Raw genomic sequence first — 26789 nt, 5'->3', positions numbered from 1 at the left:
TAAACAGTACTTCATTTGATTCAAGTTCTTCTCCCTGAACTTTATCTGAGTGGTTCTGGGGTCATTCTAATAAAACAGTTCACTAAAAGGCATCCTTTCTGAAAGTGCTTTTATCTTTGCTTACTCAGTTTATAAAAATGAATGGGTTTATCTGCAATGGATTTGCAGTTAGATATCTAAACAAAATTGCAATTAGATATCTAAACAAAGTAATCAGATTAACAATATTCTGCAGCATATTCTGTGGGAGTTAATGTAAAAAATTTTGTTTAGAACATTTATTAGAGCACTCAAAGTGTGCAAAAAATACAAAGGATAAAATCAACTGGGGAACTTGGCAAAAACCTACTAAAATCCCCTCACAAAAAAATTAAGCCTCAATACTGAAAATCCATGTAAAATTTGACAAATAGTTCCCAGTATTATTTTCATCTCCTCTGTGAACAAAGGGGGTGGTGTCATCTCCATTCAAGAAGTTTACCTGATATTTCTTTTCAAGTTTCCAAATAATGTTAAACCCCAAATTCCTCTTTTAGGCAAAAATTTTACAACTAAGTCTTAAAGGAGGTGATACCTTATGAAACAGGGAAGGTTATTCAACATTTCTCCTAAATTCTACTGTTATGAAGCTATCAAATAGCACTGAAATTTTATATGAAATGCTAGACTTCAACTTTGCTCTGATTGTATTTAAACATAATCTTCTTTTGCAAGGTAGATGTTCTAGGATTCTTCTATATGCAGTTGCACAAAATACTTTTGAGTTTTTAAAAGTGGAGTTCATAGAGGGAACTAATTGTAAAGGTATTTTCTTACCAGTTATAGGCAATACAGGCAAGTATTTTTTGTTAGAGGATTAAACACCATAAATAGGAAAGCTCTGTCTCAGGATGAACAGACACAGAAAGCTGCTTTTCCACAAGAGAATCACCTTGTTTTTGAGGTGTTTCTAATCTTTCAAGAAGGGGAAAACACCCTATTCCCACAGGCAATTTGTAATCTAAAAGCAGACAAATTGACAGAAACTCAGGGGAAAGAAAATAGGAGGCAAGAGAGCAATCCTTATGAATTAGTATATTGCCTCACATCAAACAGAGGGGTTTTTCAGTTTGTATCAGTAGCAGGGTGAAAGCCAGTCTTTCAGAGACACAACTAAAGCTGGCCACCATATACCACCTAGGACATCCTTCACCTTCTAAGGGATTCTTAACCACACTTGTGCAGCAGAGGTGTTTCAGCCTGCTTAGTTTCACAAGCAAGTATCTGGGCTCTCAGGTTTCCTCAGATACAGATAAAAAATCTGAAGGAGACTGATCTAAGAAAACCCTCACAAAAATACTGCGTTCTTTCTGGCCTTTCTCTCCTGCTGTTCTGCTCTTACAGAAAGTATTGACCCCCAGGGATTTGTATGCTGTGAGAAACAGCAAGAGGTAAGAGAGCCGAGTGCAATTCACCTGTTATGAGAACAAAAAGGAAAATGAAAATAATTATTTAGAGTGTCATGAAGTTCCTGAGTTCAGTCCATCCAGAGCAGAACCTCAGTTCTTAAGACACTTAAATCCTTCAATACCTCAACTCAAGCTTCCTTTTGGATCTGCAATTATTTATGAAGTCTTGAGAGATTAAGTTATGGGGAAAAAGAAGTGAGGAAGATCCTCAGTAAAAAATGAAATTTTTTAATGAGTCAGTGATTGTGAAGCTTTCCAGGTGCAACCTGCAAATTACTTGGTAGTTATTGTCCCTTACATGTTTTTAAGCTTTCTTTAAAACCAGAAACAAAAACATGACTGAAGCTGTTGTAAGCACCCTGCAAACTGTCAGTAGAAATCCAAAAGATGGACTGGCTGGTTAAGCCACTGCTGGCATCATCTCAGTGATGCAAAGGGGACACTGGATCAGAGTGCCTGCAGTACATGCTGTGACAGAACATTAACTCTAAACAATAAAATGATGTCCATGCCTGAAAGTCGAACTAAAGGTCAGCCCCCAAAGTCAACAGGAAAGAGCAGCGATGAATACAGTTGAAAGCAATTTTACTAGGACATTAAATAACTTCTAATCTGTTATAAGCTATGGGCCATTCCATTTCATTTTGCTGATACAGGTGTATCAGGGCCAGTGTAAGTTCCCATAGCTTTTGCACTCATATGCACCAATTACACACACAGCACAGCATATGACGCACATGAAGTATCATGAACTGGGGCACAGCTGACCAAGAGGAGAGAACTGCCAGGGAATTCAATTCTCTGCCATAGTCTACCAACAATGGAGAGATGCAAAACCGCAAGCAGAAAGAGTAGATCATGCTCTGGACAGCGGAAAAGAGGTGAAAAATGAGGCATGGGATGTTATGCAGAACGTGTATGTTCCAGAGGATGAAAGTCATCACTTCATCACCTGATTTGTAACTTCTGGCCTCAGTGGATAACCATATCATAGTCAAATCTCATTGCTTTGAAGGTCAGTGGTGAGGTTTTTATCAGTCTGACATTTATTGTCAACTTTTTTTTTTAAATTCTCATCTCATTTTAATAACAAAGGAATGAGGACATGAAGGTTATGTATAAAAAACTCCCACTGACTTTTCATAAAATACTTGAATCTAAACAGACTTCAATTTATCAGGAATACAGGTAACATTATCAAGTCTTTATTCACATCATACATCCAATCAGCTTTTGAAAACAGGCATGGAATTCTAAGGTAGGACTGCTTTTGAGGTGTTAAAAACTTAAACAAGTATATGAAAAAATTATACTAGAGTGCAAATTTTTGTGTTAATTTCTTCTCTCACTTCCTGTGGTTTATGGTTCACTTGTGTAAAAGTGAAGTTAATATTCAGCAGTTCTAGAGAAGAGAATATTTCTAGAGAAACTAGAGAAGTGAAGCATTCATCATTGAGGGAAAACAGGAAACTTCTATTTCTACTACTGTTCAGTTTATTGCCTTGCAAATGCAAGTTTCCCCAATGCAGTGCAAGGAAAAACAAAAGTAAGGGGAAATCTGATTAAAACTGTAAGACACTTACTATCCACCCAAACAGCAGCTTATCCTCTTTTATACTATCTGATAAAACAGCAGTGTTCTTAAATACACTGACATTAGGTAAATAATTTATACTGTACACTGAAGTAGGTATTTTACAAGAAAAATTCTTTTTGCAAATGAAGTTTAGCCAGTGTGTTTATTCCCCACATTGCTTCAAAGTATATTCATCATATGAGATGGATCATTCCCATGACAATGGGATCACAAGGAATCATGGTATAACAATGCTAGACCAAACAGACAGAATGTCAGCAGAGTCAAACTGGCAAATACATCATTTAACTAGAGATCAAAAGAGAAAATCTGAAGGTCAGAAATGCAATATTTATAATGCTGTCAGTAGATGGATGCATACCAAACACCTCATATCTAGACTCCTATAAAGCTTATCAGAGGAATGTTTACAACACACAAGAGAAGTGTTACTGGAGTATCGTCCACTGGTTTCCAATATGCACGAATACTGAGCCCAGCATTTCCTAGTACATTCCCTAGAAACAGCAAAAAATCTTGAGATACACTTTAACAGTACCAATATAAGCAGCAGTTAACTACTACCCTCATTTCCATTAATTTCACCTGGTACAACAAAATCCCCCCAGCATTTTTCAAATAGGCAACACAATATTTTCTTGGAAAGAAAACAACATGATTAGGGTGGCTTCTGGCTTTGGAAGAGAGGAGAGAATAAACAAAAAAAACAACTCTGTATTGTCATTGATTCATACAAGGCACTTTGGCACTGTGCAAAGAAAATACCTGTGAGAAAACTCACAGTTTTTCTTGAGTATCTCTGTGGCAATAGAACTGGAGATGCTAAAGGTATGAGAGGAAGGTTGACAAAAGCAGGTTCACAAGAAAAATGAAAAGAGAATTGACATAAGCACTCTGGCTTTATTCAGCATATAGCAATAGAAGACTCCTCCACATTTGGTGTGGGAAATGATCTGTCACTGAGTGTTTGTTCCTGTCATACCTCTCCTGTAATCATGAGAGCATTTTATCTAAATGTAATTTCACTTAATACCATGTGATAGACGTTCAACGACATTACCATTACCTTAATGATAAACTAAACCAAGCTAATAAAAAGGATCTAGAATAAAAGGTTATGAAATTACCGAGTTTAAGTTTTGTGAGTCAAATGAGAAACAATCAAAAGCAGTTTGTTATTTTCTTCTTGATAGGTTTTTCATTTACAATTTATTATCATAAACATAGTATCACTTGAAATATCTTTTTGCTATCTCCCCAAATACAGTCAGAATGTAAAAAAAAAAAAAAAAAAAAAAATTGTTCTTTCAGCTTTCAAGGTCCTTCTTACTTATTGAGATTTTATATTCTCTGTTGACTGTCAAATAAACTCTGCTCATTAAGTTTTATCTATGTCAGCAGGCTAAGGACATAAGACATGTAAGAGCCCTATTTATGAATCCAAAAACCTTGAGAAACATTCTCTATTTATACAGCTTGTCTCCTTTCTCCTTTTCTTTGTTTTTTGTACCCTTCCACTTCTAAAACCTCTCCCCTTGTCAAGCTCTTCAACTTCTCTATCTTCTATCTATTTCTTTATCTTCAAGCCCCCATCCCTCTTTGGAATTCCTCCTTTTGTCTGCCTTTATTTAACAAGCTCAGAACTTCATTTTCCCAACTCCATTTTCAGGGATCTGCTGATTGGAAGTAGAGAGGAGGTCTGCTTATTTTTGTTCCAAACAATATCTGGATGCTGGCCAGCTGACACGGACACTCCACCCCGTCCTTCTTGAATAGTGAATGCATGCTTCGCCAAACCCTTTGGTCCTCCCAAAACAATCACTTTTTGCTCCTTTCCTTCCTTCCTTCCACATGCTCTCTTTGTGACAATAAGCAATAAATACCTTGCCCAAACAACTTGATATTGCAGATTCTGTTCTCAGACTCTCCCTCCTCTCTATGACATGTCCTACAGAAAGGTCCTGGGTTTTGCAGTGTCCTGTTCCCTCTATCTCAATTGTTCTAAATAAGTAAGAGAACGGAAGTTCTGACCTTCGTGAATTCACCTGGTACAAGTTTTTTAATGAAACCTGCATGTCAGAATCACGGAAACACTGTAATACAGGACCATAATATCCTGTGGCACTGTACTATACAGTATACATGCACCAATAGGGTGCACTGAGATATTCCACTGTAAAATACCATGCCATGATGCCCACTGGGAGCTGAAGCATTACTTTGACATTTTTCCATTTATTTCATATCAAGAGTCATGGGCATAGTGAAATACTTTCTACACATATCAATGCTCAAGCCTCACAAAAATCAATAGTGGTTGAACAAGAACTCATTTTACTAACAAAATCCATCAAAGAATATTAAAAAAAAAGTTAAAACAAGCATAAGCCACAGCATTTCAAATTTAAGTTGCCTAGGAATTTTATTTAAATAAGGCAAGACACTGAAATAATACTGTTTTTCTGGTTTTAAATTTACTCACTAGGTTTTAGTGCACATAAATGCTGCCAGATGGAAAGCTGTTCATATACATTTTTCCATATTTTATCAGAAGGGTCAACACAGATGAATTTCAAAGGAAAGGCTTTATAAAAAAACTATATAAAGTCTAAGTGCAAACTATACAAGGCAGCACATGAATCTAGAGGAATAGACAGCAAATTTTGCCAAGGTGTTCAAAAGAATAATAATCAAAAAAGTGGCTCAGTTAAACAGCAAAGAATACTGAGTACTTGCAAAGGATACCACAACCAAGCACTACAGCATCAATTCCAGCCTTCAAAAAAATCAAAGAGAATTTCTAATGAATAATGTCACTTCTTTAGCAGGTTGTGGTTTTATTACTGTCATATTTTATTGTACTAGTTAAAAACACGAATTTTTGAAAAGATAAAGAAAACTATGTGCAAAATCCAGGTTACAAACAAATACCTATGAGAATAAGTACATTTTTAATGCATGGTTCATTGTGGCAAAGCTCTCTAGAATAACAGCTGAATCTGTTGCTACGTTCAAAGAGAAGGTCAAACTAACAATGAAAAGCCATATAAAAAGATTTCAGAAGGTTGAGTGATAACATAAAAAGCAATTGTCCTTGAGACAATGGGTTTTGTCATGTATCCAGCCTCTGTGACAAAACATGCAAACAAAATCCCTTAGCATCCGGCAATAATTAAAATTCAGTTGAAACTACATGCCCCAGAAATGGGTTGAAGAATGACTGAGATAAAGAAAAAGGGCATATTTATGCAGCAAACTGTATATAGTGGAAGTGATTTAAAGGTGATAGGCTTCAAATCAGTGCGCAGCCTTGGTGTAGCAAGGGTACTAACCATTCTCGGCAAGTTTTTTGGGGTCTGGGGTTTGTTTTTGTATTTTTTCCATTTGAGGCTTCTTTGGATCTCAGTCTTTTGTGATCCCAAGAAATGCCACATACCAAAACTAGAATAACAGACACCTAAAAAACCCACATGCCCATTTCATAACGTTAAGACTTTCATAACTTTTGGACAAACAGGGATATATTATGTCCTGTAATTCTCCCTGTTACAGTACTCACAGAAACATGCTCTCACAGAAACAAGGATGGAGGAAAAACACTGTGACAGAAAATAAGGAGATTTTTCAAAGATCCATGAAGTTCTTAGGCAGGCATAATTCTCTTTGGCCTCTGAAAAACTCCTTAACTGATTTATCAAAATCATAAAAAATAATCTACTTCAGTCACAAAGGAAACTCAAGACTCTGGAACTGCGTTTTCATACCTCACGTAACTAAAGAAGGGCAAACATCTCCCCTTGAACATGAGGGGCGGAAAAGAAGAGAGCAAACTACAGAATAGTCAGCCCAACTTCAATTCTCACAAATATACAACGCAAATTTTGGGGCCTCAATATCCCTATAAATTGTTTCTGCAGTAAAAACTGACTTTTCAGTAATAAACCATGACAAACAAGTCTCATTTCCTTCCTCATTATGATAGCTACCTAGATAAGGGGCACAAGGCCCATATTATCACTGATGCTTTTAATGAGGTCCCACCAAAAAAAAATCAACATGTACAAACTAGAGAAATGTGATTAAAGCACTGTCTGTTGTAAGAGCTCATCTGACTCTCATTGAGAAAATATCCTGTGAATCACTTCCAAACTCAAAGAGTATTTCAAGTAGAGTTCCCCAGGAGTTTGTCCTGGTTTTAATTGTATTCAGGATTCTGTTAATAACATGGGTGCTGCATAACAAGCATAGTCCTAAAGTCTGTTAGGATATCACTGAGCCAGAAGTAATTTCCATGAGATAAACAGTATACTGGGACTAGTTTAGATACCTCATTTTTCAGTAAGACACAACCAAATTGAAGAGTGTGCTGAAAGTGAAAAGACTTAACAAGAGTTTCCCAAACCACTACTTATGAACAAATGCTAATGAAACTGGGTTTGCTCCTTCAGAAACAGGAAGATGTCCTAGTCGAGCCCATCTGATGCTTAGACAGCAATTATCCTTACAAACAGACATTTCCTTTTGCTCCCTCCAGCAGTAGAGCACAACATTTATTATAGATCATCTTCCTGCTGTTCCACTCAAGGACATGGTGACAATCTGATGTACCCCCAAGAACTCAGTTAAAAAAATGAGTTACCAAACTGATTTCCAAAACTGACCCAATTTCCTCTAGTTGTGTTTGATCCTGCCTCTCTGCTGAAGCCCTGCCAAGATCTCTCCATGTCCCTTTCAGACTCTGTGATTTCTGTTGATTATGTTGCTATTTTTATTTCCTGTTAAATGAAAAAAAGAAAAAAGACAAAACCAATTAGCAAGACTTTTATCAAACTTCTAGACAGATAGCTGCAAGCAAGACTCCATTTTCCAACATTCTTTGTAGACTTCTTTAGACTACAAGTATATTCTAGCTTTTTACTTTAAGAATGTTTTTCTCCCACCCACCATAAATGCCAAGCCTGTCAATCACACTAACAACAACAAAATACATATGGGACAGTTTAAGGAGGAAGAACAGACATGAGAAACTGCTCCTTTAACTTATTGGGAATCGACTCCAACATGTGCGCCTGGGAGAAAAAAAAATGAGTATGTGGTAAGTCATGTTACTTTCATTATTCTTGTATAAGATGGGAAAACACAAACTGGGACAGTGGTTCATATTTTCTGTACAGTAATATTTCATTGAGCTATTTTGCTCAAGTATATTTTCCTGAGGGCAGTATTCCAGTGTTACATCCAGTTAAACAAGTTGCTTGCAGCTGCTACAGGGTTTTGCAAAGCAGAACTTGACTTTAAAAGTTTTGAGATAAGTTTAACACATTTAGTGCTTATGTTCATGAACATATAGAGAGTATTTAGTCAGAAATGCCAGTGGTATGATCTAGGAAACCGTTTTTATACTGCCTTTTAACAATCTCTATGAAATCATAAATTGAGAACTTAATTTACAAAAAGTCAAGGAGCTGTAGCCTGCAAAAACTTGTTCTTTACGTCGCTTGCACATTTCAGACTCTAGGAAATGAACTTTTGCAAATATATAGTGTAAAGATGTGTTAACTCTGCTTTGATATAGAGGTTCTGTATGGGAATGAATTTCTCTTTAAAGTACAAAATGCCTAGCATATAAAATGCACACATTTAGATCCCTCTGAAATTTGGTAGTTCTCAAGAATTTTTTTTTAGGGCTCCCAAAAAAAAAAAAAGAAAAAAAAAAAAAAAGAAATTTCTTAATATAGAGAATCAGATTTCTACCTTTTTTTGGAGGAGTGAAACAGTACAGATTAAAATTGTTAATGTCGCCAGTAAATACAAGTTTTTAAAATAGCAGATTACTCTCTGCACATGTACCCAAATACATTTTTAAGTCTGCCAGTGTTCACAGCAGATCAGGAGGCTCAAGGGAATGTTCAAGTAGCAAGCAAGCCTGACCTGCCCTAGGCTAGTGCTGTTTCACATTCAAGTATCTACAATCTGCTTCAAAATTTAATGTAAGCCCCTGGAAGTTTGGAAAGAAACCATTTCTGTGGCCTGTCTGTATCTGGGGAACTCTGGAAGCCTCAGTATTCTGCTCAAGAATTCCTCCCACTACAGCCCCCAGAGACAACATGTGTTCAAGTGCACATATTTATTTGGGTTGCTCGCACCATGGAAGGTGATACATTACACAGAGGAACTAGAAGTATGAGGTACTAAGTAGAATCAGTAATAAAATCTGGGGTTCTGCAGCCAACAATTCTTGAAATAATCCCCTTGAGAGTAGAGGAAAGCAAGTGGAAGTGCATGACAATACTCTCCATTTCTGTTACACACACTTAAAGACAGAAACCTACAGCATCGATCAAGCCAAGGGCAACATCAGCACCAAGAGATGCAGGATCCCAGATGAGCCTCCCCATGTCCCTGGTTTCTACTATTTTTTTTTTCCTCTTGTCATTATGTTTAATTTGACTAAAACACAAATGGAAAAGTATTTCTTGCAAGTCTTAAAGTCCCATTGGGAGCACATAAGTTCAACCACATACGCTACAGACCCGCTGGGAGCACAAAACTGAGCATGACCTTCCCAAATAAATCTGCCTCACTCAGTGAAGAGAGGTGCACTGCATAAACACTAGCCTTTCAAGAGTACTGTCCTAAGAGCCTAGCATACAACCTAAGGCAATGTCAACACAGAAGATCTAGCCACAATTCAGTGTTGGGGGAGAGCAGGTAGGAGAAGGAGGATGCCTGGGCACAGCAAGCTGGGGGAGCTGGCAGGGCAGAGCTCCAGCTCATCCTGCAGCCCACCAGGCAGTGCAGGAACGTGACAGCAGAGGGCAGCTGGCAGCCAGGAGCAGTTCCTCGCACCTCAGTGTTTTAGAAAATGCTCCTGGCCTGATGGGCAGTCCGAGGTGGAGGAGCAGGACACACTGAGCTGCATAATTCTTAAAGCATTATTTTTACTTTGCCTTTGAGATGTTCTGAACTAGGACTGCTTACACCTACTCAGTCAGCAAATATCCTGTACCACATAAGTATCTGCACTTCACATTATTCATGTTTCACATCTGATGCTGTTTTGTTGTTTCCTGTAAGCAATCATTAAACCTGTAACTCACACATCTCCTATCCAGCTGCTTCCCACCTTCACAATACATGAAGAATCTGCAACTGACAAAATCACTCCTGCACTCAAACTAGGCAAGCAAAATCTGTTAAGGAACACATGCACCTCTCTCTTCTGGTTCTGCATACAGTGGAGAGAGTATTGCTGCCTCCTGTCATCCAGGAAGGGGGTGATCCCCTTGGAGAAACTCACAGCCAACATTATGAAACATTGAACACTACAAAGCACTACGAAATTCAACATAATTTTTTCATAATATGCCAGCCAGACACCTGGAAGATTATTCCAAGCAGGCCAAATTTAAGATGCAAGAGCTTCTATCTTGTTTCTGAAATTCCAGTTGAGTTTTGCCAGATTCAGTGTTCTGCCAAGTCAGAAAATAGCAAAAAGGTATTCACTGCCAATAACTGACCTGCCAGTCACTCTAACAGTGAAAATACATGCAGGAAAATTTGAAAGATAGCAGATGAGACACTTCCACTTTTTCAGTAATGACACCTGTGGGCATATGTTGATATAACAACCTTATACTGGAGTCGCTCACACAAGAACATTGATACTTCCTAAATTACCCTTTATAGGCGTTCACTTTAAGTGAGCAAACAGGAAAAAAGTTGCAAAAAGGACTTCCTCCTCAGATTTCTACATCAGGTCAGTGAAAAACACTAAAGCAAGAGTTCAGCGTTACTCATGCAGATCAAGTCTTTCTCCCTGGATAGAAGCATGACCACAAAACTACCATCTCAAGAGGAGTTTGAGAACTGGACAGCTTTTCAAGTTGCAGATCTCTTAAGACAGGTACTGAATCTGTTATGTAACACTTAGAGAGTTCAGTCTATATTCAGCTAGCAGAAACACTTACTGGATTTATCCTTGAAAACTGGATATCTTATCCTAAATCCAGCACAAATATTTAAAAGCACAAAAAATAGTTTAATCACCACTTATATTAAAATAACTTGAGTATTTTGTTACTCTCCTGTTTTCTATAGAAATCTAATTCACGCCAGAAGCTAAGATCTCCTACATTACAACTCATACAAAAAAAAAGTTGCTCACAGGAGTATTTCTTATAAGAGAAAAGTATTTCATGCCCAAATTTAGTCTCGTTTTATATTTGAGCATAGCTTTAAATTTTACAGTATGTCGATAAGAATCTACTGTTCATCTTTTCTTCTCAATGCATATATACACACAGTAGTTGCTAGATGTTGTTTAAGTTTAATGTACTCAAGCTTTTGGGGGGTTTTTGAGTCATTCCTTTGTTGGCTTGTACATTTCTTTTTTCTACAATGTCCTTTCTAGTATATCTAAAATAACCTGAATTGCACAAAGTATTCCAAGCTCTTTTCCAGACATCTTTCACTACCTTACTAATCTCCTCTCAGATATATAAAATATATCCTCCATGATAATAGCCTTTTTTTGTTATATTTTTCCTTATAACTGACTGAACACTATGGCTCAGGGTTTAGAATTCTACCTCTAACTTATAATGTCCATTCCTGCAATTGGATATATAGTCTCATTTTATATCCCTTTTGTTTGTTTTTATGCAAGTACTCAATATAATTTTGTATATAGGGCTTTTTTTTCTTATGTTTATCCTAATTCTAACTGTAAGAGCACCAATCTTTTCCAGTACCTTCTTTACACCAACAGTCAGAATTTATGGTCATTAAGGTTTCTCATCCTTTTCAACTGAAGGAACATACAATCTTTGTCAAGGAACACAATGATGCTATGAAGTCTTCCCACAGGAGTTCCATTTGTACCCAGATAAAAAGTTGGCCACACTTCAAAATTATAATTTTATTATTTTGTTCATTTTGTCTGTGTATAAATACATATGCTTATTCATGTACAATTAAAAAAATTAAAAAGACAACAAAACCACAAACAGTTTCACAATGGAGATGTATCACAGGTGGACCACTGTTCCCACCCTGAGAAAGCTAACCTATTCCATGGAATTAATTCACACCACAATGGTAATGGATCAGCTAAGCTGTGAACTTAGTACTGTGAGCAGCTACTCAGAGGATTAATTAGCTCAAAGCCTTTCAGCTTATAAAGGAAATCAGGCTAATTTATAGAAGTTAGAATGGTTTTAAAGTACCCTGCAATTCTATGCAGAATACAAGACAGAAAATTAATAACAATCATTCAACAGCTCAGAGGTTTCCAGGGAAATTTCAGGCACACCATAACTACTGGCTTCATACTTGTTAACAGTGAGTCTTCCAACTTTATAAAGAGCTGTCAATGCATATGCTTACACTCACAGCGCTGATTAAAGTGGCTAAATAAACCAATTACTACAGCATATCCACATTAAGTTCTTGGCCATTCTGTGTATCAAAGACTGGCCCAGCCATTTGCCTGTGGCCACTGTGGGCAGAGCTGTCAGCTCCCACTGCCAACACTCCAGAGAGCCTCAGCACCAGCTATTCCATCATTTCCATAGTCAGACCACATGCTGGGGGCTGTGCTGAATCTCCTCACCCAAACACTGGCCATACATGTGCATGAACCCTAAAAAAAGGCTGTTAAGGTTGCAGAAATGAGTACTAAAATGTGCCAGAACTGGGATTACCTCCATAGCCTGAATTTCCCACCTTTCACATGCACATCAGGATAGCCTGTAATTGCTTCTTCGCATACTACCTTTTCCATTGACAAAAACCTGCCTCTGCCAATGCAGAGAAACCAGCAGATTTCTGTATTATTCTATGCCATTACAGAAATTGTAAGGTGCACATGGCCAGGGCTTGCTGAAAACCAGAGAACAAATACATAGTACTGTTGATTTAGTACTGCCTTGAAATATCAGACCCTGTTACTTCCCCAGTACAAAATTTTACCTGAAGATATGCAAGTCACCCAGAAAAACCATGACATTTCCCAAGTGCTTGACTTGCAGCAGTGGGAGGCAAGAGCTATGACCACAGTGGCAGCTCTGCTCAGAAGGTAAAAATGGCAAAATATTGAATATGCAAACATACATTTATATTTCTTAGATCTAAACAGTTGTAGTTAGGTATCCAAACCCACTGGATACTGTGTTTTATTTCTCATGCATCTTAACTCCCCTTATAAATGAAGTTTTCATGTCAGAGAGTGGTCTCAGAAAAAGCAGTTAGTGTTCCTGAAGCACTTGGATAATAAAAAGTGCTGGAGAACAGCTCAGATTTAAATAAAAAAATCATTCTGGGTTCAGAGAAGGTTTTGAGTAGTGTGCAGTACAGGTACACAAGATAGACAAGCAGTGAGCACTGAACAGAAAGCAATATACCGACCTTCAGGAAAGTAGCATCAGCTTCCATGTGCTGAGACTGAGGCTGAGTTTTCCAGAAGAGGTATATTCATCTTGATGCAACAATATATATGGAAAATGGGTATGTACATATGTACCGTGCAATTTTAGCACTTTCTTAAATTTAAAAGTCTTAATGATACAGATTTTTTTTGCGTCCTGACTACAAAAATTCTTAACCACCTATTCTGAAAAGTGTTTCCAGCCTCATGAAAGGCATTTTTTATAAAATCAATAAATTAACTACTAAATAAAAATTAACCATACAGGTGTTGAGTTTTTCCTCATTAATAAGCAAAGGCAGTAATGGAGACCTGTTAGCCATGTGTATGTACCTTCCTGTCATCTTGTATTTATGCTGTAATTGCAACAACACTGAAATACTTCATGTTGTTTTTCAGAGTTACTTGGCCTCCATTTGCCATGTAGTCTGGTCCCTCTCCCAGTACTGATCTTAACGTACTTGCAAGAAAAGTTAAGGCAATCTCAAGAAAATGAAAGGTTCCATGGTCATCACTAAACACCAGTAGCAAGACACCCACTTGTCAGATGCATTAACCATGTAAAAGAAGTTTTTTCCCATACACAAAAGCTTGATTAATAGTATAATGCAAAGCTCAAAAGCAGCTCATCAAACCAATAACTGGAGATAGAGCTAGAAACTAGAAATAGATGGGCAAAAGCCAAGAGCAGAAATTGCATAGCCTTGATTTTTTGCCTCTCCACCACCACCGATGCAACTGATGGCAAATTAACATAATCCACAACCAGCCACTGGTCCAACAACCACAAGAACCCTCCCCTTTGAATTTTGATCTATTCTGTATTGCAAACAAGCAGGACTCTCCCAGTCACAGTAGATAAAAAATTATAAGCCCAGGCATATCAGCTAACAGGCCAAAAAGTATCTGAATATATGTCTGAACAGGACATTTTCATATCAAAAATGTAGATAAAATACACGTTGAATATTTAAGCACGATCAGTTTTAAGTAGTCTATAAATAAAGAATTATCTTAGAAAAGCCACATAACTATGTCTATGAGAAGAACTTATTTCACCAATATTTCTCTGTTAGTATCTGATTTGGTCACTACTGCTACAGACATTTACACCTAAGCATTACAAATACTAAAACTCATTTTGACAATGATATATTCTTAAAGAAAAAATTTCTAAATTTTTTTGTCACTTTTCATGCATAACTGTCATTTCTTTTAAAAGCCACACTAAGCCATCTAACACACTGTGAGATTTTAGGGCATCTTCAGCCCCGATCCATTCTTTTCTACTTCTTAATAGGAAATCCAATGAGTCTGCTTGGGGTTTTTTCCCCAAATCACTATTTAGTCTTTGGTTCTATTTAAAGATGTAATATTTCTGGACATGCCAGCTTCATTTTAATTTATAATCAACATCAACTTTCTTAAAACACCATTACCATAACCACATTACAGAAAAGAAATCCTGTTTCTGAACCTGAATTCATTCATCAATGCCCATCATCATTGTTACTGCAAGGCACAGCCCAAGTATCTGGTGCTGAAGCCGAGCAGCCACCAGAGCAAACAGAGGCTGGTAAACAGGCATGTGGGATGATGACATGGCTACTGATGAACTTTTGCCTCAGATACCTTTTAACCTGTTTCTAGTTCTGGCTTCTTACCCCACAGCAATCCACAGTACTTCTGTTAGGCTCCTTGCTCCATTTATATGACATTTGCTGCTTCATAATTTCTTTTCTTGTCTACTCCACTCACAATTTATTGGCCCTTATTCCCTGTAATCTTTCTTCCTAAGAAAGAGGAAGTACTGTATCTTATCTCATATGTGAAAGTCATTGCCTAAGCATTACACTTACTCAATATTCTTTTTCTAATTATCCTTGTCAAGTAGTATAACAATTTCCACAACCCCGAGTATTTGAGCACAGAAATATTAATTAGCCTGTTTACAAATGTCAAGTTTCATACTACTGTAATAATCTTGTCTTTTTTCTCACCTCAGTTTGGAATGCCTGAATCTGCTGTGGTTGTAGAAAAACTGTGCATGAATGGATCTCATTTCTTGGTAAGCAAATATTCCATAAGACCTCTCACTAAGGTGTATTTCACCATGAGGACTGTACTCCTTACAGTGCCAGGAAATAACCTGAAATTTTCCTTCTTTATACACATTTCATCAATTGCTTTGATTTTGCATTTGAGTGGGTTGATTTACACCTCTGACTCAAGGAATCCCAAAACATAAAAAAAATTTCAGTCAATCCTTCCCCTGCTCCAGAGAAAGGGCAGATTTGTAATATCAGCCATCAGCACACAGGTGAGGCAGGGGACATCTCATGACATATGACTTAAAGGAGGTAGTGGGGTTTTTTAACAATATAGATATTTTAAAGCCATCATTCATGTAAAAGCTTTTCCATAAAACTTGCATGATTAAGAACATTTACCAGCACAGAATTATACATGAATTTTATAGTAAAAGTTTAGAGATACTGGAAACAATGCCTGAAAAATCTGATAATGTCCTTTCCTGACCTCTGTAGAATTTGTTGTATAAGAGTGTGTTTAATTGATTGCAACTAATTAGGAGAAGGGACTAAAATAACTCCTTGAACTGCAGCAGTTCCTCTACCACTGATTCCATTTGTGTAGCTATCGAAGTAGAAGTTCTTTAGACCTGTTTTAAAGGTAAAATTATTGTTATGGTGTATTTATGCACTGCAGAGATATTATGTTTGCTTGGCAATTCATTGCTCAACAAAATTGTTTCCTGGGTGCACCAAGAGTTATACCTGCTGTTTATGCTAACGAGAGCTTCAGTACTGCAACATAATTCATGAGACTGCAGGTGCAGCACGGCCACAGAGTAAAACTGGGTTGTACCAACAATTCATACTAATGTAGGGTTAACAAAGCTGTCAAATACAGATTCCTGCCCCGTTCATCCACTATAAATTGGATCACTAAAGGTGCTGTAGTCTTCATCACTGGATGAAAGGCAGTGAAGTTAAAGCTAAGGGTGGGTGTGTTGGCTTCCTGTGCTTCTGCAAATAAAGCTGTGCAGCAGCAGTGGACAAGGATCTGAGAAGTAATTTCAGATGTTAGTGGTAACCTATTCAAAACACAAGTGAAAAAAGCAAGGAGAACAATGGATGGCCTTTGGTGACAGTCTGAAATACAAAAGTAGTATGATTAAAAATGAAAGTATTTGCTACTATGTTCTCTAAACTATGTAGTCTCTTCAAAATACCTTTAAAGATTATTTTGCACTGCAGAAAACATGGCATCATACATGTGATACAATGAGCAACATCCATTTTTTATGTCACTATAGAAAAAAATGAGACAGGTCTCACACACTGGTAGAAACTTTCCTACAAATTTTATATATTCTTTAATTGAATTGTTCAGTAGCATTGTCAACATGATAAATCTGCATGCTTGAAACAGAATTATGACAATACTAAAAAAATTCAAATATCTATATTTTGCCATCATTAATAGCCTTATTTGGGTAATTTTAAGATGCTGTTCTCCTATGTACAAGCTAACAAATATATTAATTTAAAAGTAATTAAATCAACAGTCAAGTTTTTTATTCCAAGCTCCTAGCCGAATATACAAGAAATCTGTACCATGCCAGAAATTAAATGTTCCTTATCTGCTACAAGGTGTGATTTAGAAAGCACAACCTTAGTAAATCTACCTTAGCAATATACAGTGGAGTAACCAGATGTCGGACACTTCCACTCATAAAATCTGAATTTCTGTCTGCATGACTTATAGTGTGATTCCCTAACTGGATCTACTGTTTTGTGTAGATACCAATTTTTCCAGAATTCAAAAATCCCAAAACCCCTGAAGCTGTTATGTGTCTGTTAGCTGCCTTTGGCAAGAATCTGAGGTTTTGCACTTCAGTTTATCCTTCAGTTATAAGATGCATATGATTTCCTTCTACTGCTATCTGCAGAGTCTAAAAAGAAGCTCAATATCACCTTTGGATATTGAGCTCAGAATCACTAGAGAAAAGCTGGCCATCTATCAACACACAGCAGTGAACCAAAAAAACTAAACCCAAAACCCATAAAACAAAACACTTGAACAAGCTTGATGCCATCAACTAAATAGAAGTGACAGATTTACTTTTGCATAATAATTTTTAAAAAGCAAATACAAGTTTGCTGCTGTGTGTGCATAGAGACCCTGTGCACACATTTAGATGTCACAATACATGTGCAGTGTTTCTGTGTGTTTAGCCAATGTTAGATGAATATTTAGATACAGATCTGATTTTGCTATGAAATCTGTTAGGAATCACCGGAAAAATGAAAATTCCTTCTAGCCTGGCAGACAAAGTAGAAAGCAACTCTGTGGTATTTGACATGAGAACACAGTGAGCTTCCCCCACTGCACATTCAGAGAGGCACAAGTTACTGTTTTACCCTTGCATGGGCTGAAAAACTCTCTTCCATCACAGCTGCAGAAAGCACGTCCGAGTGCCTGTGAAGGCAGGGAGGGCAGCCCAAGGGGAACCACCCCAGTGCCTGCCCATCCCACCCTTCACAACACCCAGAACAAGCCCTTCTTCTCACTGTGTGACTCTTCCAGCCTGCCCCAAACCACTGCTATGGCACTGACACCTTAAGCATATGCAGTACAAGCGTTTTGTGCCAGTGAGATATGCCAACATCCAGAGGCAGTGCCAGCCCACTTCTAGGCAGCACTGGAGGGAAGCTTTCCTGGAAAGAAAGATCTGCAGCCAGCACACTGCATTTTATCAAAGATATAAACACCAACCCACCAGATGTGCCTTTATTTCCTGTTTTTTCAGCGAGGACACTCATCCTTTTAATTTTTCCAAAGACAAATATTGTCAAATGTTGGGGAAATGCTGCAAAAGGTAATTATCCTAAAGCTCACCACTGAACTAATACAAAACGACTTAGGGAGCTGTCCTGCACAACATGTCCATGTCAAATGCAAATTGCATTTCATTTGAAAGTGAATCAAACAAATATATCAAGACTAAGGTCTTTTTGAAATTTAAAATGTTCAAAGTCAAGTCATGCAGGCATTATAGTCACAAAATCTGTGATAAGTTGGCCACAACACCTCAAATCAATTTGACTGCCTTCAGAATAGAAGTAATCAACATTTATATGGTCATTTCTTTGAATATTTCTTGCCTTTGAGTGGCTAAAACCCAATCATTTTTATGGTAATATTATATTCTGTTTTATAAACATACTGAGTATCAAGCTGAACTTTTATAGGAAACTAAATTACATGCATTTCACAAAAATTTAGAAGTAATAGCTCTTCCTTTACACTTCTGTTGAATCTAAAAACACAAAAGGATGGTATATTAGATCTGAAGTGCACCATGAAGTTTCATTTTTCATCAATAGTACCATACTTGTGATAGTTACTCAATATGCAGCTCATGTCTGAGTGATGCTAATCTAGTCCTAATGTGCAAATCAGCATTAAGCCACAGCTGCATTGCACAGAGCATATTATATTCTCTTGCCTTTTAATGTTCGAACTTTCTACACTGTGCTCCTGCTTTTCAGTTCCCTCTAAGTGTAGGTTGCTTGTTTGATGTTTTTTTTAAATTCAGTTTTGAATTCCCAGTGACAGATTGCAAAAGATATAAAAAACAGTGAAGTTTTACCTGAACTTTAGAACTGAAAATAGGAGACTTTCTTAATAGATTTGTATATGGAAATTTACTAAAAGAAATCTTAACACAGCAAAAATTGTCAGATATTGATTCTAAACAACTTTCATGTACTTCTCCTCTTTCTTGCTCTTTCAAAATGTGTTTCAAATTCCATGGCTGGAATAGGAATGCCCTGGAGAAAACCAGAGCCATATTATTCACCAATACTCTACAGGGGATTTCTGAATAATATTTAGAAAATGGAACCTGTGTCTTCCTGTGGGAGATTCCTGGCTCCGTGCCAGTGCAAAACACTGCCAGAGCTTGTCAGGTTCAACTCACCGAGCCTGTCCTTTGACATCCATTTCTGTCAGCATTGCTACTGAGAAAAAGCAGCTCTTGTCCAGAAAAAGCAACTCTCATCTCACTTGGGTGCTCCCTCCCATCCCTGCAATGCAGAAGCAGCAGACAGGAAAGGACAGGAACCACATCTGCTTTCAATAGTGACCAGAGCAGCCAAACACACCACACTTAGAACTCCTCTGTCGCTATTCAAAATCTTCAGAGTCCCACCTTCCCCAGTTTCAGCTAAAAGAGTATTTCCCAATGCTACAAGTGATATTTTAACAGCATGGGATATGGGAACAGGTGGAAAGACATTAATATTGGTTTAGGCTGCTTGGATATTGGCTTGGAAAAAAGGTAACCAGCATTGAGTTCTGTTCAGATTGATCTGACATCCATCCCTGTATATTTAGTCTTACAAATAAAATTCAGACCATGAATGTCTTGAGTTTCCAGAGGGGGGAGAAAAATTCTTTTCTAGGTCCTATACATACAAAAGAAATTAAAGACTTATTAAGTACATTCTTATAACCTAATTCTTCTGGGAAAGAGCCAAAAGACTCTTGCAGTGTTTTGCCTGGGTGTCAAGCAAGCACAGAAAGCTTAGGTAATTCAGAGAAACATGGTACAAGTCGCAGGTACTATTGAGTCACACCCTTGGGGTGGCTGTTGACACCTTAATGCTACAAGTCCATATCCAGGGTTTAATAATATATTGCGTATCTCAGAAAGCCCTAAGCTTTTTACAATGACACAAAATTTTAATATTAATGTTTTGGCATACCCATTGTTTGTCCTACCTTTGGCAAGCACAGAAGGTTACCATGGCAAAAAAACCTGATTGTTCACCACAGAAAATTGATGTTACAAAAATACACATTTTCAGCTACAAAAGTTAATTAGGCCATGTAACTACATTAATTGAATTTTATTTTTACACAGCTTTTATTCCTCTGACATTGCTTTCTCCTATTTTTCTACCATCTGACACCTTCCCCATCACCTTTCCCCTCTGCATTTCACGGTGACTGAGCCCCTCTTTGCCTGCTCCCCTTTAGACCTCCTTGCCTTCAATGCCTTCCAACACCTAGTGCTTTGTTTCTGCTCCGCTTTTAGCCAGGGTTCTCCTTCCCTTTGCTCCTTAATTATTTTCTATTGGGCATGGATTGAAATTTCTCCTGCTGACATTCCTCATGGATTTACACTCCTTCAGAGATTCCTCATTTCCATTCTTCTCAGATGTAAAGGTTTCCTGTCAGAAGCAGCAGAAGTGGCTTAGATATCAGAAATGCATTTTCAGAAACGCCTCAATTTCCAGGTATTTCTACAGACTGTGCTCACTTTCTCAATGAAGAGTGGATAGTAGCAGGAGCTGGGCACCTTGAGCACTTTGTCTTCTTTATGCAAAGACAAGTGATCTCAGCACCTATCCCTTTAGCAAGTACTTTACAGACTTTGAAAACACAGTTAAAATAAAGTCGCTTAAAATGAAAGTTTTCAGGGTAGGTAGAAACCTGAAAATCGTTTCTTCTCCACGGAGATAGGTGCAAAGCATTAAAAGAGAAGGCAGAAAACGTAACAGAGTAGGGCAGTGCAAGCTTCACCCCCGAGCAATTCTTGCAGCGATGCAGTGGGGGAGGGAGCAAAGGGACAGGTAAGAACAGATCCCTAGGTCGCCCTGAACATCAGCAGCTGCCAGCGACAGAGGGCTTTGGCTCTGTTTCTTACTGTTTCTAACCAAATAGGAAACTGTTTCTGAAAGCAGAATCAGTTACTTAGAGTCATTTCAAGAAGAGGAAAATGGTAAGAACATGTCTTAGAAAGAAGACAAATGTTGTTTAACTTATCAAGTAACTAGAAGCAAAGAGTCATCTTAGAGAGACATGGGGTAAAGAAAGATATTTTACAGCTTAGCACCTCTTCTGCTTATCAACCATCTTCAATGAAGTGGTAAGGTACAAGGGTATTACACATTCATGCATCATCAAAGCATGAGGCAACTGTAAAGTAAAAGCAAAATTTGCATATTTATCCTTATTCTCAAAAAAAAAGGCAAAAGAAATATGAAGCTAGATTACTGAATGTATATATAATTTCTGAAATGTAGGGCACTATGAAGATATGCATCATTCTTGGCACACAAGAATACAAGTGATTTTAGCTATCAAGTTATTAGCTAAACATATATGAATATTAATAAATAAAAAGCTCAAAAGAAATTATTAGACTGAGATACAAAGTCAAACATCATTATCACTGGATTCCCATGATTGTTAGCTTAGAAATTGAATTTTATCCAATCATTTTGAATTATTTTCCTGCCAAGTATTTTCAAATATCTCAAAAGCAATTTAATAAAATTGTCTAATGTCATAAACTAGCAATGGAATCCTGCAGTAAAAAATCCTGAGCCAGTGCAAAAGTATTTATTGCAGGAGTGGCCCGTTATTTTATTTTCTGTGACAGAAGAGCATTTCTATTCATATTCCAAATGCTGCTGCCAGAAATTATTTGAACATAATTTTTTTGTGTTTTATGCAGTAGCTGCAAAGGATACGAAGTGCTTGTCTGCTTTCCAGTCTTTAAGCTCCAGCACACAACAATTCAATCAAATTCTAAATGTCATGTTAGTCATAATTACATTAAATATGGATTAAAGGAATATCTTTTGATGCAGAATTCTTTGTTCTTAAAGTTTACTGATAATTTTAAATGTTAAGTTTTGTGTACCTTTCAAGTTCAGGGAACATGAAGAAGAATGTGAGAAGTTGTGGAAATTAAGCCATTGTGTCATAGTTTCTAATGTGGACTTTGTAAGCCCTTAACTGAAAAATAGAAGTCCAGAGTTTTGCAATTTTTAATTTCCTCCTCTTTCTGTTTTGTACAAATATCCCAGTTACAAAAGTGCACCCCTTCTTTTGAGAATTTGTGATTAGAAGAATCTTCATTTTGGTTGCTTTAGTACTCTTTCCTTCATGAAAGATCAGGGTATTTTACAATGCATGTAAGTTGCTTCACAACGCTAATGTCCAAAATCATTAGTAATGTTTAAAAAAAATCGAGCCAGAAACTATAATCACTCCCCCATTGTTAAATACCAGCTGCTAACCATTTCAGAAATCTTTAGCATGCCTAATCAGAATTTAGTCCTTCTGCTTTCACATTATCTGTTTCCAATACAAAGCAATAAACTCCTAATTCTCCAGTCTTTATTTTATCCTTAAAGAGGCAGGTGAAGAGGGGCACCATAGTGCTCTTAACCTGAGAGAGATTTCTGAAGGCTTCTGGGAAAATCAACTTTTCTGCAGTAAAGGCTAAAGCCAGCTGAATATTAGCAATTCTCATGAGAAAGCATGAACAAGGTTAAAAATTGATGTTGTAGAGGACTTTTTCCAAGAAAGGGACAGCTCTTAGGGCTCCATTGGTTTGGAAAGGTGAATACATATACAACTCCACTGAAAACAAGAAAATCCTGTGAGAACCGGACAATATAGCAGGGAGAAAAGGCTCCTTGGGAATAGGCTGGGAAGAGTCTGGAGTTTTAAGTTGTCTGTTTCTACTGAGTTCAGAAAGGAAGGACTTTATGAGCTTTCTATGTAAAAACAGGATTGCATTAAGTACAGTTGACTTTAGACTAAAGTCTCTATTCCAAACAGAGGGAACCTGGAAAGGCCTCAAATATTAACACTTTACTTGAGGCAGTGGGTGATGGTAGTGCCAAAATGAGATAAATTTCCAAGGAGATACATTTCAACCTACTATTCTTAATCAATCAAAGAACTAAATGGAGTCCTAAATGCAGAAATGAAAGATGGCTAGAAATAATTATTGAAAAAAATTAAAGGAACTTGCATTTCAAAAAAAAAAAAAAAAGCAGAGAAAGAAATACCCTTTTGTTAAAACATGTCTAGATACTGCAACTCCAAAGCTACTAATTGTTAAGTGACATGAATGAAAGCAAAACAAGTACACTGTTACCCCCACAGGACAACCACAGGGGTGTTACGTGAGGACGATTATGCCAGGACAGTCCTGCTGGTAGATTTTCACTTAGACACAGTTGTAGCCTAAGATTCAGATACAACCCACAATAACCTGAGCACATTTTGCTGATGCTGACTGAGTTGTTATGGCTATATTAAAAAGCTCAATGCACCTAAAATGAAAGTCCATGAAGTTACCAAGTGTCAGGGAGTTTCCCCTTAATGAAATGAAGCCATCCTGGGGTTTTTTATAGGATGACATCTGCTCTGAGTAAGGACGATTCTACGGGAAAGGGAAAAAAAAAAAAAAAGCAAACAAAACAGGAACACCAACCCCAACCCTACAGATTGCTACTAATGTAGTGACTGCTAAATTTCAATGTAATATTGTCTTTAATTTAAAATGATCAGCAGATGTCTTGCACAACCAGCATACTGCTAAGAGCAAAAGCTTCCAGCCATTCCTAGAATGGCTCAAAAAACACTATTAAATATTTATCAATCTTTCCATATCTAAAAACTTATGGAATTTGCCCACATTAAAAAATAAAAACAAAGCACACACAAATGCAGTTGCAGAGATCTTTCATGAGTTTTCCCAGTGCCAATTTTGTGCACAAGCGCAGACCTTACCATTAGGGAATCTGGCTTGAAGTTTAGGTTGGACTGCTGGGAAACCACATCACACACTGGTGCTCAGGAAGAAGCATGTTGGAAAGAATTTAGAATTCCCAGAGGTCCTACAAAAGCAGTGCTTAGAAGAGTAAGAATTTCAATCATTTCATGTATTTTAGGCCCCTGGAATACTGAAGAGTAAATTCTATCCAAAATTCACATTAGTGTGTCAAATGCAGAAACACAGGTCCTGTTTGTAGGGTACTTGATTTCCTCTAAGCACTCTTACCTGCAGCATTTGACTGCACATTAATAAGCAGATAGACACAAAATTCCTACAAAAGATATTTTAAATTGTTTATTAATATTGTTTTGACCTGCTATAGAAGACTTTTATTTTGTTCCTTTGCTTTTCTATTTATTTCCTCCAATGTTCCTGTGTAGCTGGGTTTTTTCAATTAACAGTTTAACTATTTTGTCCCCTGCTACTTGAATGCAATTTACACTTTTAAAAGGTGTTATTTTCTGCGTCCATTGCAACACAGTCCTTGAAAAGCATAAGACTGAGAACTATTAAAACCTTACAAATGCGCAGGGGTTGATTTCTCATGGTACGACTCTGATAGAGTAAAAAGTTGATTTTCTACCAAACTTACTTAAATGTCCCAGTAGACATCTAGAACATCTAATCAGCATAATATGAGTAGGCAAGGTGCTTAACTATCTGAATGTAGGATGAGATACAACGAATCTAACAAGTCATAAAAATTTTTGGTTAAAAAAAATACAGGCATTAGACTACAAACATATGTTATCTATTTATAGCTGGTGACCTATTTTACTCACTCAGAACTACTCAAGGCAAATGTTGGCATTTGCCCTTAACCCCTACTTTCCTGTGAAGAGGAAAATGCAACACTTCATTTGTGCATTAGATTGTCTGGGTCCTGTAGTATATAAAAAGCAGATTGGAGAAATGTCTTATGTGCCAGCATCACACTAAGTGAAAGAGACTCTTCACTGGAACAAACAAACAAATCAACCTCAAAACCTCAATCTTTTACCTGAATGTTTTTGATTCAGGTGGTTTCAGAGTATCTGAAATACATCTGTACAAACACAGCACCGAATTTTGAAGAGGCAGTAGGAAAAAAGAGCAAATAAATTCTGCAAGTGTATCATCCCCAAAGCCTGGGGTTTATTTGGTCATATATACACTTTCCAAACAGAAAGTCCTCTACTGACAAAATTTCAGTGTTTTTTAGAACTGTACCATGCATTATTTATGGTGTTATCCTTTCTTCCTTTTCCCTGTCCAATTAAGTATTCTTGATTTTTACAGGGTAGAGCTACATTTTCTGTTGGGTCTTGAAGGACTTTTGTGACTGTGCTCATGAATAAATTCAGAAATATATGAAACTGAGGAACTCAACAATTAGGTCATAGGAGGTTTTTTATGTTTTCCTATTTTTTTCATCCCAACACAAACCACCACATTGGTTCCAAATGCGAGAAATATCCATTTGGTCAGCACAGATAAAACTGGTATCATTTGATATTGGCAGACAATAGCTGAATTTCCACAACATAACATGAAGTATGTCTGCAACATCAAGAGTTCCTTGGATACGATTTTTGCCTTTGTTGAGCTTCAGCTCAAAGTAACCCCTATTCATTAATTTTAATCAGCTAAAGCCAAATAGAGCCACTTTTGTCATGTTAAACAGTACCCAGAGTCACAGACACTCTGCAAAAGCCTGGTTATCAGTCAGTTCAACAACTCTCCCAACATCCACCATCTGATCTTGTGCACCTCACACACATTCAAATGAGCTACAGATTCCCCCTCTCACATGTGGATAAAAGTGGGAAGACAATCATTTAACAAACATATTAGAGTGGAAAATGCCAGGGTCTTTTAGTTGGCAGGTAATGCAATAGAAATTATATAATTTGGTTTTCCATATTTAAGTATTCTAGAAGATATGTGGTCATACTATGCAGGTATACTATTTGGCTGGGTAAATAGAGTCACATGTAAAAATCAGTAGAAAGTACTAAGTAAAAATAAAATTTACTTTTATTACTTTATGTTTTATTTTTCTAGACTAAAAATACAACACTTCTGTTTTGATTTATGTAGGAGGTACACACCACTATGGGTTATTTCATTCATTTATAAGGACAAGTTTCTAAATTGATTTTATTTTCTAAGCCTGCATATCTGAAGTTTAAAACCTGTGCTTCTCTCCCCTCCAAGAAAAATAAGTGAATGTAAAATACAGATTTAGCAACAACACCCATCCAATTCATCAGCATCCTCCATTATTAGAGAGTTTAATTTTTTCATTTTTTATACTTTTATTGCACCAGAAATAGCTACAAGTAGTTCCATCCTATAATTGAAGTAATATGGTCATGGCTAGCAGCTTTAATCACCAGAAGGAACGTGGAAAGCCATGCTAAAAAATAGTACTTGCAGTATTTATTGAACTATGAAGAAATTTAAGTAATCGAAATTGACTGGTTTTATCCAAAACAGTTATTTTATTTTGCTCATGGTCAATTTAAAAAGAGCTAGATTCACATTGATATTGAACTCATCACAAATCTTTTAACAGTGGGGGATTAACTTCTAATAAACAAACAATTTGTCAGCAGTTGATAATTGACATATCAAAATTCAAATGTTCTCTCTTTTTGTGTTTTA

The 26789-nt window shown here is 37.0% G+C and overlaps 1 protein-coding gene across 1 annotated transcript in view; it reads left to right on the top strand.

Annotated features, from left to right (window-relative positions):
- The first annotated feature begins 10855 nt into the window (after positions 1-10855).
- BLNK (B cell linker) overlaps positions 10856-26789 on the top strand; it is a 91673-nt gene continuing 75739 nt past the window's right edge. Inside the window, exons 1-2 of the mRNA XM_082285859.1 lie at positions 10856-10951; positions 15477-15539. Of these exons, the coding sequence (XP_082141985.1) occupies positions 10877-10951; positions 15477-15539 (138 nt within the window). The 5' untranslated portion in view covers positions 10856-10876. The remainder of the gene's footprint in view (positions 10952-15476; positions 15540-26789) is intronic.

The sequence above is a fragment of the Coloeus monedula genome (genome assembly GCF_965178545.1).
Source record: "Coloeus monedula genome assembly, chromosome: 8".
Classification (NCBI taxonomy): Eukaryota; Metazoa; Chordata; class Aves; order Passeriformes; family Corvidae; genus Coloeus; species Coloeus monedula.
The sequence above is the reverse complement of the archived record's forward strand: the minus strand, read 5'-3'. Positions and strand labels throughout refer to the sequence as shown.